The sequence below is a fragment of the Triticum dicoccoides genome, chromosome 1B (assembly GCF_002162155.2).
Source record: "Triticum dicoccoides isolate Atlit2015 ecotype Zavitan chromosome 1B, WEW_v2.0, whole genome shotgun sequence".
Taxonomy (NCBI): domain Eukaryota; kingdom Viridiplantae; phylum Streptophyta; class Magnoliopsida; order Poales; family Poaceae; genus Triticum; species Triticum dicoccoides.
This window is the reverse complement of record NC_041381.1, coordinates 711,029,425-711,044,368: the sequence shown is the minus strand read 5'-3', so window position 1 is coordinate 711,044,368 and position 14,944 is coordinate 711,029,425. Positions and strand designations below refer to the sequence as shown.

Below are 14,944 nucleotides of genomic sequence, written 5' to 3'. Positions count from 1 at the left end.
TGGACCTAGGGAGAGAAGGGAGGGCTTGCGTTGATTATCAAAGGGGAGGGTCAAGATGCGCTTTGCTGTAGTCCTAGGTTGTGTGCATATAAATAAAGGAAAATGGGGCCGACGCTTCGACGTCTTGCCATAAAGCAACTCGATTCCCCAGAAGGCGCGGTGATCAAGGATAGAGACTAGAAGTCATGTGTAGTGGGACCGAACTTTGAGTAAATCTATCGATCAAACCAAAGACTTCAAGGTCAAGCTAAAAGATAATACGTTGGAACTCGCTTGTCGAGCCTAAGACTCCAGAGCCGAAGTTCAAAAGTGTCATCCTTGGCATTGAAGACCAGTTCAGGGGCTACTGATGGTGTCCTGGACTAGGGGGTACCAACCTAGTCGGCCCACAGTTCTTGGGACGGGCCTACAGGCCCTGGCTCCCATATGACAAGGCTCTGGGAGCTACACGCCTGGACATGATCAAGACTGCATCAACCGAAGACTTGGCGTATGCTCCAAGACATCTCCTGCTGCCTCCATGCAAGCCTAGAGGCCTTACCTGGCGTGTATATAAGCTAGAGGGTTTAGCCCGTAGAGGGAATCCAATCACAATTACATTCTCCTAGCCCTAGGGTTAGATCACTTCTTATAATCTCGAGGTAGATCAAGCTTGTACTCGACACATCATCATCAGTACAATCAAAGCAGGACGTAGGGTATTACCTCTTCGAGAGGGCCCGAACCTGGGTAAACACTATCGCCTTCGCCCCTGTTACCATCGACCTGAGATCCACAGCTCGGGACCCCCTACGTTGAGGTCTGCCTGTTTTACCACCGACACCCACCCACCCAAAACCTAAGGAGGCATGGGGGGCACCTCTCTTTGCTCGGCACCGCTGGCCACAGCCGCCACCATCGATCCCCTGCACCCGACCTACACCAAGATAAGCAAGCTTCCTCTTCCCACCTTCCTCTCCCTCCACTTCCTCCTACTACCCTCCCCCTTTTTCTTTTCCATCTCGCGTGACCCCTACATGTATGGATATGTTATGTATGGCTTTTCGGAGCCTTTTAAATAAATACTTTGAGTCGTAGAGTTTTGTTGTGATGCCATGTTGTATTTGCACATATCAAGCATATTGTGTGTATGCTTTTAAAATGCTTGGTATTTGTGGGATTCGACACCTAGTTGTTTATTCTTGGCAACCTCCCTTATGGGAAATGTCTCCTAGTGCTTCCACCGAGCCATGGTAGATTGCTACTGCTTCGGAACATATGGGATGATCGACATGTATCCTTCTTTGCTCCTGTGTCTGTCCCTACGAGCAAATGTCACGCGGTGTTTACCGGAGTCCTCCTAGCTTGCTACAACCCAGTTAAACTCGCTGCTGACCGACACGTGCATTGTTGGGTCATGTATGTATGTCCTTGTAAGTTTGTGCCACCTTGGGTTTACGACTAGTCATGTCGGCCGAGTTCTTTGTCATATGGATGCTAGCAACACAATCATATATACGTGAGCCAAAAGGCGCAAACGGTCCCGATCTAGGTAAGGTGGTAGCCATGGGTTACCGTGTGTGAGGCTGCAATGTGATATGATGTGTTACATGCTAGATCGGTATGACTTAGGATCGGGGTCCTGACAATATTCAATAAAAAATCTCCGTGAAGTTTTAGGTCATTTGGAGCTCTGTATAATAGGTAACTCTGTCGTAGCTTTTTCAGGTCCAGAATTCCAGCTTTCGGTAATCTCCCTCTCCATGTAAATCTTGCAAGCTAAGAGAGAAAAGGCATTAGGATTGCATCATAAAGTGAAATAATGACCAAAAACAATATAAATAACAGTAGGAAAACATGACGCAAGATGGACATATCAGCCGCCGCCACCGTTGATAGCCCACACCTGACCTACACCAAGATAAGCAAGCTCCCTCTACCTTCCTCTCCCTCCACTTTCTCCTACTACCCTTCCCCTTTATCTTTTCCATCTCGCTTCCCATCCCGCTCATGAATCTGCAAGGGAGATGGTTACGGATGTGCTCATCAAGCTAGGAGACACCTCCGACCGCGCTACCATCGCCGGATTCATCCTTGGTCGCTTCACTGGCCTCCCCGCCACCCATGATGCGCTCCTCTCTGCCCACCTCCGCAACCTCGTCTCCGAGGGCGTCATCCAGAGCTTCGCATCCACCTACGCCTTCCATGCCCCGCCTCGGCCCCGCAAGGACTCCGTCTCGGTAACCAAAAAAGAAAATTTGGATCGGTTTGAAAGGGTCATTAATGCATTCGTTTATGTTCATCTGTATGTCCCCACCAAAGGCCTGCCATGGCTTCATCAATGCATCCTTTTTTTGTTGGTTTCCATAAGGTTGGTGAAGCCCCAGCCGTATCTCCAGTCTCTTTAAAAACCTACCATCTCACACGATCGCATGCTTTATGCATGTCAAGTTTCACGTCATAGTAGCATGCCTTCTCTTTCTGCCTATTCTTAATTGCGTGTAAACTCTCGTACGCAAATGGAATATTACATGGGACCAGCCTACCAGTAAGAAAAGGCCTTTGCGCATGGGAGACCACATCATCATCAAGGAAAAATTTCAGACAATAAGCTATCCTTTTTTAGGTCACCTCATATAAAAACATCGAGTAAGCTTATTGTCCTGCACACCGCCACATTTTGTGTATTTTGAATTAACCTTGGGTATGAGCACAAGAAGCATGTCATCCCATCCCTTTTGGGTATAAGCAAAAAAAAGTTGTAATTTTTTTTAGCGGTAAAAAAAGTTGGGTTCTTTTAGGCAATAAAAAAAGGCTGTTTTTTTTTTGGAGGGGAAGAATGATGGGCCATCCATCCGGCCCAGCAACGCTTCCCTGGGATTTTTTGGTAAATAAAAATAAATAAATAGGTCGGCCTCCGTCCCGTCCGGATCCATCCATCCCCACCCGCACCCAACGCCACCAAATCCAAATCCATGGGGGTCGCCTCTCCCTCGCCGCCGCCGCCCGCCGCCGCCGCCGCCAACCAAGCTCGGCCGCCGGATCCACCAATCCCCACCCCACCCCCTCCTCCAACAGAAGGAGGAGGAGGCATGGCGGTCGCCCCTCCTTCGTCGCCGCCTCCCGCCGTCGCCGCCGCCGTTGCCGCCGGCAGCCCGAACCCGACCTCCACTGAGGTAAGCAAGATCCTCTCTTTCAACTTGCTCCTACCCTTCTTGCCCTTCCTTTTTAGCTTGGCTTGTCGCTGATCCGCCCAAAACCTAACCAAACCAGGGCCAAGGAAAGATGCTGGTCGCCTCTCCTTCGTCGCCGTCGCCCGCCGCCGCCGGCAGCCAGCACCCGCCCTACCCCGAGGTAAGCAAAAGCAAGCTCCTTTATCCTTTTAATCAAGTTATAGTTGGATGGATGGATGGCCTCAAGCTGGATCTCATCTCCGATGCCGATGCCGATGCCGATGCAGATGATTAAGCAGGCGCTGACGGAGCTGGGAGGCACCTCCGGCCGCATCGCCATCGCCGCTTTCATCCTCGGCCGCTTCAAGGCCGCCCACGACGAGCTCCTCAGGACCCACCTCCGCCGCCTCGTCTCCCAAGGCGTCGTCCGCGGCTACGGATCAGAAGCCAGAGCTTGCTACGTCTTCCCCGCCTCCTACACCAAAACTCGCGGCCGGCCCCGCAAGCGCAAGCTGCTCCGCCTCCCCGCGCCGCCGACCCTCCCCCTCCCACTCCCCGCGCCGCCAACCAACGAGGAAAATTTGGATCTCAGTTTGGATACATCTGGAGGATTACGGAGCAGACGTGGCCGGCCCCTCTTGCCGGCACTCCCTGCGCCCAAGAATTTGTCATCGGATCTCAGTTTGGTTCCTCATCAATCTGGAGGGTCACAGATTAGCAGTGATGATGATGATTACTCCACTTCCAGTGATGATGATGATGATGAAGATGAAGGTGAAGATGACTACAGCAGTGGTGATGACAACGATGATGAATACACTCCTGCGCGTGCATATGCTTTGCTCGTCCATGGAGCAAAGCGCCCACGGAAGCGCAAGCGCAAGAGGGGGCCAGATCGTCGTCGTAAGCTTCTGCTGTCCGCGAATTCCTCAGTCACCAAGAAAGGAAGTGGGAGGCCAAGGAAGAAGCAGAAACTTGGCTTGTCACAGGCTGCTTTCCAGAATGGAACCCCAGGAGGTGGAGGTGGTTTCTCGACGCCCAAGAGAGGGCGTGGGAGGCCGCGAAAGGATGCACAAGGGCTCTCAACCGGTGTCAAGAGAGGCCGTGGGAGACCCAGAAAGGATGCACAAGGGCTGACAACCGGTGTCAAGAAAGGCCGTGGCAGACCCAGAAAGGATGCACAAGGGCTGTCAACCGGTGTCAAGAAAGGCCATGGCAGACCGAGAAAGGAGTCAGAAGGAATGTCAGCGGGTGTCAAGAGTGGCCGTGGGAGGCCGAGAAAGGAGCCAGAAGATGGTGTTCCAGAAGCAGACTCTTCTTCTGAAACTGAATCAGACGCAGAGTCAGACTCTTCTCTAACTGGGTCAGACACAGAGTCAGACTCTCCAAATGTATCCAGGTGGTTGAAGGAAGGGTTTGGGAATCCAGCAACAATAGCGACGCCGACAGCAGCAGTCAGGCCTGTGTCGAGGGGGCTGAATATAGGGTCTCTGAGGCCAACAATAGAGTCTCCTGGAACTGTTGTTTACTCTGCTGCCGCTGCGTCCACGGGAATGAAGAAACTGCTTGGGAGGCCAAGAAAGAAGGGATCATCAAAAGCAGTGTCCGCCAAAACTGGAGATGGAGCGCCTGCTGAGGCTGGAGGTGGTGCGTCCACGGGGATCAAGAAACCGCGTGGGAGACCGAGAAAGGAGAGACCACCAGAAGCAATGTCCGCTGAAGCTGGAGATGCAGCAGCGCCTGCTCCTGAAACTGGAAATGCAGCAGCGCCTGCTTCTGAAACTGGAAATGCAGCAGCGCATGCTCCAGAAGCTGGAGATGCAACTCCTGCTCTTGAAACCGGAGATGCAACTCCTGCTCCGCCTGCTGAAACTGGAGCACCAGCACCTGCTCCTGAAGCTGGAGATGCAGTGCCTGCCCCTGAAACTGGAGATGTGACGCCTGCTTCTGAAACTAGAGATGCAGCAGCAGCATCTGCTCCTGAAACTGGAGATGCGGCGCCTGCTTCTGAAACAGCAGCACCTGCTCCTGAAGTTGGAGATGCACCGCCTGCTCCTGATGAAAATGGAGCAGCAACGCCTGCCAAAACTGGAGATGGTGCGTCGACGGGAATCAAGAAACCGCGTGGGAGGCCGAGAAAAGAGAGACCGCCAGAAGAAATGTCTCCAGAAACTGGAGATGCAATGCCTGCTCCTGAAACTCGAGATGCAGCGCCTGATGAAAATGAAGCAGCAACGCCTGCTGAAGCTGGAGATGCTGCTTCAACTGGATTCAAGAAACCGTGTGGGAGGCCGAGAAAGGAGAGACCACCAGCATCAATCCCTGCTGAAACTGAAGATGCAACCCCTGCTGAGACTGGTGATGCAAGGCCTGCTGAAACTGGAGCAGCAACGCCTGCTGAAGCTGGAGCAGCAACGCCCGCTGAAGCTGGAAATGCTGCATCGACAGGGATCAAGAGACCGCTTGGAAGGCCTAGAAAGGTGAAGAAGCTTGGGAGGCCAAGAAAGGAGAAGCCAGAAGAAGCAGCAATATCTGGTGAAACTGGAGATGATGCTGCAGCAGCTATATTTGCTGAATCTGGAGCAGCAACGCCCGGTGAAAAAGCTGGAGATTCTGCATCGGCGGGCATCAAGAGAGGGCGCGGGAGGCCAAGGAAGGAGAGGCCGGAGACAGCGATTTCTGCTGAAAGTGGAGACGCCAAAACAGAAACAAAAACGAAGAAGCCAAAAGTAGCAAGGCCAGCTGGAGATGGTGAGATCAAGAGAGGGCTCGGGAGGCCAAGAAAGGTGAAACGTGGGAGGCCAAAAAAGGAGAATCCAGCATCAGACGACGGCATGTCAACGGGAATTAAGGGACCGCTTGAGTCCCCGAGATCATATTATGCATTGTCTGGTGGAGCTGGAAAAGCCGTGTCAACAGGAAGCAAGATTGCACTGGAGAGTCCAAGGACGGCGGAGAAGCCATCGGCAGGCGACATCGTGTCGATGGTGATGAAGAGGAGGCGTGCGATGCCAAGGAGCGACCAACAGCCCTCTGAAGCTGGGCGCGTAAAAGCTTCTGGTGGGATTTTTGGATACGTGCGAGAATCCAGTGGTAAACAAGAGAAGGAGAAGGAGGGCCTGGCATCATCTGGGGAGGGGGAGAAAACACAGAGCAAAGAAGGTGTGGTGGTGGCGGCTGCTTCAGGGGGTGGTGAGGAAACTGGGGTTGCTGCAGATGCGCCGGTTTCTGCAGAGCAGGCAAAAGCGGGTGGTGCTGCTGTTGTTGTGGAAACCGGAGGTGTGACTGAATCTTCTTCTGATAAGCTGGGCTCTTCTGCTGCAGAGAAGGCGGCGAGTGCTCCTCCGCGTGTCGAGGCTGTAGGAGGTGCGACTGAATCTTCTTCTGAGAAGCTGGGCTCTTCTGCTGCAGAGAAGGTAGCGAGTGCTCCTCATCGGCATGTCGAGGCTGTAGGAGGTGCAACTGACTCTTCTTCTGAGAAGCTGGGCTCTTCTGCTGCAGAGAAGGTAGCGAGTGCTCCTCCTCGGCATGTCGAGGCTGTAGGAGACGCAACTGACTCTTCTAATAAGAATGGTTGTGCAGCAGCAGAAGCGAGTGGTACAGAGAATGTGGAGAAGGTTGAATCTGATAAGAAACTGGGGAGCTCTGCAGCAGGGACTGCTCCTGTGGAGGGGGAGGGTGGAGAAGACAAGCTGGGATCTGCAGAAAGATGTGTGGTTAGTTGAGATGATATGAGCTGAGCACAAGGAATGTATCATGAGAAGAAGAAGATAATGGTGATTTTCTGGACTTTACTGTACAATGGTGATTTTCTGGACTGGACTGGAGCGCAAGGAAGAAGAAGAAGAATGAATGAATGAATCATAATTTAATTAATAATATGTATGGTAACTGTAATAGACATTGTTAAGTAGTAGTTGGTTCCTCCTCTAAGTACTAATTAATTATGTTTGGATTATTGGTGTAGTGTATGATTATGCATGCATGCATTAATCTGTTTATTATCATGTCTGTCCTTACAAGGTGTATTGTTTTAGTTGCTAAACTAAATGACTGATGTATGTCTGTCTGTCTATTTTTTCTTTCTTTGTTTGTTTCAAGTGTTTCCTTGTTTATTTATGTACTCCCTCCATTCCTAAATATTCTTTCTTTCTTTGTTTGTTTGTTTATATTTGTGTGGGAATGAGAATGTCCCTAGAGTTTTTCTAGACTAATTGGGAATGCCTTGCTCTGCTATGATGATGATGTATTGATGTGTGTGTGTTTGCCTTGATCAAACTGGAAAAATTAACTGGGAGACCGACCGTGGAAGCACCAGGGATTGATTATTTTTTGTTTGAGAAAGGAAGGAAAACCTTTAAACCTAGAGGAATGAAAGAAAAAAAAAACTAGAGAAGCCAAGTTAAATGACTCACTGAATTCAATCAAATTTCAGTGATCCATCCTGACCTCAAGGAATGGTTCTATTCCAGTTCCTGAGTGACTCAAGGAAGGAAGGAAGGAAGGAAGGAAGGTTGCACAGTATAAATGAATGCTTCTCTTCCGGCCCCTGACCTCAAGCAAGAAACCCTAAATCCTCTCCGGATCGCCGGCGACCATGAGGTACAAATCCATCCATCCATCCTTTCTTCCTTCCTTGATTGATTGATCCCCTCCCCTCCCCTGCCTCCCAGATTTCATTTCTTTTCTTGGACTTGACTTTTTCGACAATGGGTGAATTTTATTGGCTCAGAATGGAGCATCAAGAGAATACAAACATAATGAGCATAGACCCGGCCTCTGCATAACTAAGATGCACACAGCCAATCTTGGACTTGACTTGACTTGCCGCAGCGATCCAGCCCAGCCCAGCAAGGATGATGGATGAGCAGCGGCAGGTTTATCTTTTGGCAGATGCACACACCCTCAACCTGGAAGCGGAAGGTGTGATTTGGGTGATGAGATGCTGTTTATGTATGTATTTATGTTATTATGTGCCTCCATTCATTCTCACATCTCTGCTCTGCTTGGACTCTGCAAATGTATGTATAATGTGCATAATGATGTGTAATCTACTACTCTCTCCGTCCCATAATGTAAGATGTTTTTGTGACACTAGTCTAGTGTCACAAAAACATCTTACATTATGGCACAGGGGAGTACTTGGCAAACATACACCCACGGGTCGGGTAGTTTGATAAGGACAAGCATCTATGTCTACATGGCGTCAACATGTAAAAACAACTTACAACTCCCCATGGCCCGTGTTTCCAACTCGCTAGCTATGGGCACTGTATAGAAAAAGGCATTAGAGCAAGTCAAGTCTAGTAGAGCCCTCAAATTTCTAAAAATAACTGCTTTTTTTTACAGTTTTCATCGAAAAAAAGCTGTAGACTAGAACCTCTAAACCCTCAAATCTGTAAAAAAAATTAGAGGTCCAACCCTCAAACTGTTTCCCAACCTGTAGAAGTGAGGGTTGAGAGGAAAAACTCCCCCCAACCCGAACTCATCTTTCGTCTTGCGCGGGAGGGAAGTTTCATCCCGCCTCCCCGGCTCCTCCCGTCGCCTTGCACCGCGCCGGCCATGGAGGCCTCCTCCGCCGTCGCCGCGCCCCCGCCCTGCCCGACTCGGGCCCCGCCCCCGCCTCGACCGTGGCCGACGTGGTGGCGGCGACCCACGTCGGGGCCAAGCGCCGGAGGGCGGGCCTCGCACCGCCTCCTCCCGCCTCCCCGACTCCCGTCCCCAGGAAGAGCCGGCCGAAGGCGGCCTCTCGTGGGCCGCGAGGGGTGGCCTCCAAGGTCGCCGGCTCGTCCCCGGCCGTGAAGAAGCCGCGGAAGAAGCCCGCGGCGCGGAAGAAGCCTGCGGTCCCCCCCTTGGCCCCGTCCGCCGCCGTCGCCGAACCTCCTCCCGCCGCGCATGAGGTGTTCGAGGAAATGGCAACCCCATCCTCGTTCATGGACCTCCTCCAAGACGCAGAGGTGGACCTCGGAGCTCCGCCTCTAGACCCCTTTAGGGTTGGTGACGACTTGGAGGAAGATGAGGAAGATGAGGAGGATGAAGGGGATGACGAGGAGGAGGTGGCCGAGATAGGGGAGGAGGCATTCACCGCCGCTTCCCGCCCACACGCACGGTCGACAAACTACACCGAGGCGGAAGATATCCTCTTGGTTCGTGCTTGGGCAGCTGTGGGGATGGATGCAACCACCGGCACCGATCAAACCGGTAAACGGTATTGGCAAAGGATCGAGGACAACTATTGTAGGATCAAGCCGAAGAATAGTGGGTTCATCTCTCGCACTTACCGGTCGCTTCAAGGCCGGTGGGAGTTGATGAAGCCCGCTTGTGCTCGTTGGAGTGCAGCCATGGACCAAGTGAGGGATGCACCACCTAGTGGAACCGTGGAGAGTGACTATGTGAGTACATATCTCTTCACTATTTTGATTATGTGTGTGTACTATGCTATTGGTGGGTTCTTATGTGATTATGTGTGGTTGATAGGAGACAATTGCCGGCATGAGGTACAAGGAGATGGCCGCTTCCAAGGGCAAGCCATTCCCATTTAAGCATGCTTGGGCAATTCTTCAAACCTTTGACAAGTGGAAGTTGAGGGATCAAGAGACCGCACCCAAGAAGTCGGTAATACTTAGGATGGATGATAGTGAAGATGAGGAGGAGAGGAACTTGGGAAAAGCCCGAGGGAACCAAGAAGGGCAAGCTAAGAGTGAAGATGGAAGGAGAGGCGTCAAGCCTAAGGGAGAAGATGGAGCACATGATGAAGGCAAGAGAGGAATTGACAACGAAGACATTGGAGACGAAGCTTCTTATCACCGAGAAGAAGAAAGAGGTCAAGCTTTCACAAGTTGAAGCAAAGCGTGAAGAAGCAAAGCGCAAGGCCGACTTGGAGGAGAGGATGATCAAGCTCAAAGAGGCAAAGGTATGGGAAGAACTCATGGTGGAAGAGAAGAAGCACATGATGATGTCCAAGAAGGACATGGATCAAGACCAATTGCAATGGTGGAAGGACTACAAGGAGGACATCGCGGAGAGGAAGAGGATGTTTCGTGGTGCGTCCTCTACTTTTCGAGGTGACACTCCGATGAGTAGTTGTGGCGATGGCGGTGTCGACGACTCCAGCGGCCCCTATGGAGATGCTTGATGGAGCCCGCATGTGGTCTAGGAGATGGCGCCAAGGTGCAACTTTTTGGTGATGGTGCCGATGAAAGGGGAAGATGATGATTTTGTGATGTAAACTATTAAACCATGCATCAATGATTATCATTTGGTAGTTTGTTTGAGGTTGATTGTGTTCTTGTAGTCATAAATTGTGAGATGTCAAATGATAGATTTAAAGGTTGGGGTTGAGGCAAAGACTAGAACCCTCAAACCCAACCCTTAGAGCAGTTTAAGGGTTGGGTTTGAGGGTTCTAGTCGTTGCCTCTGTTTTTCAACCCTTACAAGTGCCAAAAACTGGCACTTCTCAACCCTTAAAACTGCTTTAAGGGTTTGAGGGTTTGAGGATTCTACTAGACATGATCTTAGGGCATCTCCAACAGCGACTCTGCAAGGACGCGCGACCAGTGAAACAAGCCTTGCAAGAGAAGGAGGGACAAGACCAGGGGAAGAAGGAGGAGGCTCCAACACCATGAGCACCGGCCTTCGGGCTAGTGCCCTCGTGCCGGCGCCACCACCATAGGTGGCGCCCCCATCTCCATCACCTCGGGCGCGGTCATCACCACCTTGCCGCCACCATCACCACCATGTCTTCTCCCTTCACCGGCTTGAAGCCGGCTTGTTGAAAGTGCAACTAATCCCTGGGTGGTTTTGGTAATTCTTAACAACATATAGCTCATTGAACTAATACTCTTTCAAGATGATCATTTCAGAAAGTTCAATGGTTGGCATGGCATGGACTAGAGATGTGGACCCCTCAAAATGCTAAGGACACATATTGGCAACAAGCTCAAGACTCTACATTTTTATTTTAGTGATCCAAGATCACATTGGGTCCATAGGAAAACCAATACTATTAAAAGGGGATGAGGTATTGCTTAATGGCTTACTTGCTCAAAATGCTTAGTGATATGCTCCAAAACTCTCAGCCACTTTTTCATTTCCACATATGTCCTAAACCTAAAAGTCAAACTCGGCCAAACCGATTTGATCTATCCGGCGCCACCGAGTTCATTTGACATAGCCACTGTCACAAACCCTAATCACTTCGGTTTCATTGATAGGGATCCCGGTCTCACTGAGATGGGATCGCAAACTCTCTGTTTCCCTTCGTAACGTTTCAGTTTCACTGAAATGAGCGATTGGTCCCACCGAGTTCGCCATGCAAACTTCCTATTTCCTTTTCGTAATGTTTAGGTCTCACCCAAATGAGCGATCGGTCGCACCGAGTTTGCCTGACCAACTCTCTGTTTGCCTATTACTGAAATCGGTCCCACCAAGTTCATGTGATCGATCTCACCGAGATCAAGTTATGCCCTAACCCTAGCATATCGGTCCCACCGAGTTGATCATGTCGGTCCCACCGAAAAGCCTAACGTTCACATTTTGAACAGAATCGGTCTGACCGAGTTTCACTATTCGGTCTCACCGAGTTTGGGAATATGTGTGTAACGGTTAGATTTTGTGTGGAGGCTATATATACCCCTCCACCCACTCTTCATTCGTGGAGAGACCCATCAGAACATGCCTACACTTCCAGCATTCATTTTCTAAGAGAGAACCACCTACTCATGTGTTGAGACCAAGACATTCCATTCCAACCACAAGAATCTTGATCTCTAGCCTTCCCCAAGTTGCTTTCCACTCTAATCATCTTTCCACCATAGCCAAATCTGTGTGAGAGAGTTGAGTGTTGGGGAGACTATCATTTGGAGCACAAGAGCAAGGAGTTCATCATTAACACACAATTTATTACCTTTTGGAGAGTGGTGTCTCCTAGATTGGTTAGGTGTCACTTGGGAGCCTCCGTCAAGATTGTGGAGTTGAACCAAGGAGTTTGTAAGGGCAAGGAGATCGCCTACTTCGTGAAGATCTACCCAAGTGAGGCAAGTCCTTCGTGGGCGATAACCATGGTGTGATAGACAAGGTTGCTTCTTCGTGGACCCTTCATGGGTGGATCCCTCCGTGGACACGCACAACCATTACCCTTCATGGGTTGAAGTCTTCATCAACGTGGATGTACGATAGCACCACCTATCGGAACCACGCCAAAAAATCTCCGTGTCTACATTGTGTTTGCTCCCTCCAAACTCCTCCCCTTTACCTTCATATGCAATGATTTACATTCCGCTGCTATACCCTTAGAATTGCATATGTAGGTTGATTGCTTGACTAGTGCTAAGTTGCTAAAATCTGCCAAGAATTAAAATTGGGAAAAGGCTGGCTAGGTTTTTATTTGGTCAAGTAGTCTAATCACACACCCCCCCTCTAGACATACTTTCGATCCTACAAGTGGTATTAGAGCTTTGGTCTTCATTTGCCTTGATTTCCATAGCTTTGGTGATCATAGCCTTGGTTTCACAACCTAGGAGAGTATGGCGTCTAGCGAGGGAAATTACCACCGTAGAGGTCCTTACTTTGATGGTACTAATTTTGCTAGTTGGAAACATAAGATGAAAATGCATATTCTTGGACATAACCCCGCCGTTTGAGCTATTGTGTGTATTGGTTTGCAAGGTGAATTCTTTGATGGGAGATAACTGAATCGTGAAGCTACCACGGAAGAATTGAAGATGTTGCAATACAATGCTCAAGCTTTGCGATATCCTCTTCAACGGATTGTGCCCCGAAGAACAACAAAATCAGTCGTCTTGAGAATGCAAAGGAAATTTGGGATACTTTGATTTATATGCATGAAGGTACCGACTCCGTCAAGGAATCCAAGTTGGATGTGCTTCAAAGTCAACTTGACAAGTTCAAAATGAAGGATGGTGAAGGTGTTGCTGAGATGTACTCTAGGCTTGCTCTCATCACAAATGAGATTGTCGGCTTAGGAAGTGAAGAGATGACCGACAAGTTCATCATCAAGAAGATCCTAAGAGCCTTGGATGGAAAATATGATACCGTGTGCACTTTGATCCAAATGATGCCAAACTACAAAGATCTCAAGCCAACCGAAGTCATTGGAAGAATTGTTGCTCATGAGATGTCACTCAAGGATAAAGAAGAGCTTCACAACAAGTCTAGTAGTGCTTACAAAGCCTCATGTGATGCTCCTACATCATCAAGTGAGAAACAAGCCTTCAATGAAGAATTGAGCTTAATGGTGAAGAACTTCAACAAATTCTACAAGAGTAGAAGCAAGGAAAGAAGTTCCAAGTCAAGGTCCTACAATGACAAAAGATCTTCTAGTCGTGAGCGAAATTGCTACAATTGTGGAAGACCTGTACACTACTCCAATGAGTGTACGGCTCCATACAAAAGAAGAGAAGACTCACCTAAAAGGAGAAGCAAAAGGGAAGAACCACCTCCAAGAGAGAGAAGGAGTAGAGATGATCGCTATGAACGAAGAACCTCTCGAAGAAGCAAGGATTCAGAAAGGAAGGACAAGTCATCAAGGTGCTACACAAAACGAGGACATCAAGCTCATGTTGGTGAATGGGTATCCGGTTCCGACTCCGACCTCTCCGAGAGAAGTTATCACTCCGACTCCGAATATACTCAAGATGAAGGTGTTGCCGGTCTAGCACTTGTGTCAACCAACTCCTATGACATATTTGAGTCACCAAATGAAGGAATTGGAAGATGCTTCATGGCCAAAGGCCCCAAGGTATCACACCCCGAGTATGTTGAATTCAATAGTGATGAAGATGATTTGCTAGGTGATGATGACTTACTTGTTGACAACTCTAGTGATGAATACTATGATGAAAATGCTATTTATCATGCTAATCAAGATGAAACAAATGACAATGATAAGAAGGAGATTGAGCATCTAACTAAAGAACTAAACACTCTTAAGTTAGCTCATGAAACTACTTTAGAAGATCATCGAGAACTTTTGAAAACTCATGAGAAGCTACGCTTCGAGAAGCTCAATCTTGAGCAAGAACGTGAGTTCTTAAAGGCCATCAATGATGATCTTCGGAATAAAATTTCTTCTTACATTGCCAAGCGTTCACTCTTGTCTACTTACATGCCACAAGTAAAATCTAGCAACACGAGTAAGAAAGATTCTTCTTCTAGTAGTAACAATAATGATGCTAAATCTAATGTTGTTGCTTCTAGTAGTTCTCTTGATTCCACTGATGATTCTCTTATCCAAGTTACACTTGAGCAAGAAAATAGCTCATTGAAGGAATTATAGAGAAAGGTGTTTACAAGAGCATTGCCGGAAGTAAACAATTTGAGAAAATTGTAAGCAAGCAAGGAAGGCACCGGAAGAATCAAGGTGTTGGTTTTGAACAAAAGTTGAATACCAATGGAGTTGAGTGGGAAGAAGATTAATACCCCAAGACGAAGTTTGTTCCTCAACAAGAGAAGTATGATCCTACTTCCTTCGAGGGAACACAAGCTCAAGATGATCTTCCACCACAAGACCACAAGCTAAAAGGCAAGGACAAGCTTCAAGAGGAGATTGATGCATTTGAGGATGCTCCAAAGGCTTTGGTCAAGTGGGTTCCCAAGTTTACATCAAGTTCTACTTCATAAAGTACATCTACAACCCCAAGGATTCCCATCAAAATGATGTGGATCCCGAAGAAGAAGAACTAGAGAGTTCTTGAGGGTGACTCCGCCAACATACTTCACTCATATTCATTTTGGCAAGGACAAGTGCAAACAACTTCCACATCTTTCACTAG

The 14,944-nt window shown here is 49.0% G+C and overlaps 1 protein-coding gene across 1 annotated transcript; it reads left to right on the top strand.

Moving 5' to 3' along the window:
* Nucleotides 1–2,913: 2,913 nt before the first annotated feature.
* LOC119349893 (nascent polypeptide-associated complex subunit alpha, muscle-specific form-like) lies at nt 2,914–7,252 on the top strand. Its single transcript, XM_037617996.1, has 3 exons — nt 2,914–3,155; nt 3,253–3,333; nt 3,440–7,252. The coding sequence occupies exons 1-3, from the start codon at nt 2,955–2,957 to the stop codon at nt 6,875–6,877; spliced, it is 3,720 nt and encodes a 1,239-aa protein (XP_037473893.1). The 5' UTR covers nt 2,914–2,954; the 3' UTR covers nt 6,878–7,252.
* Nucleotides 7,253–14,944: the final 7,692 nt, after the last annotated feature.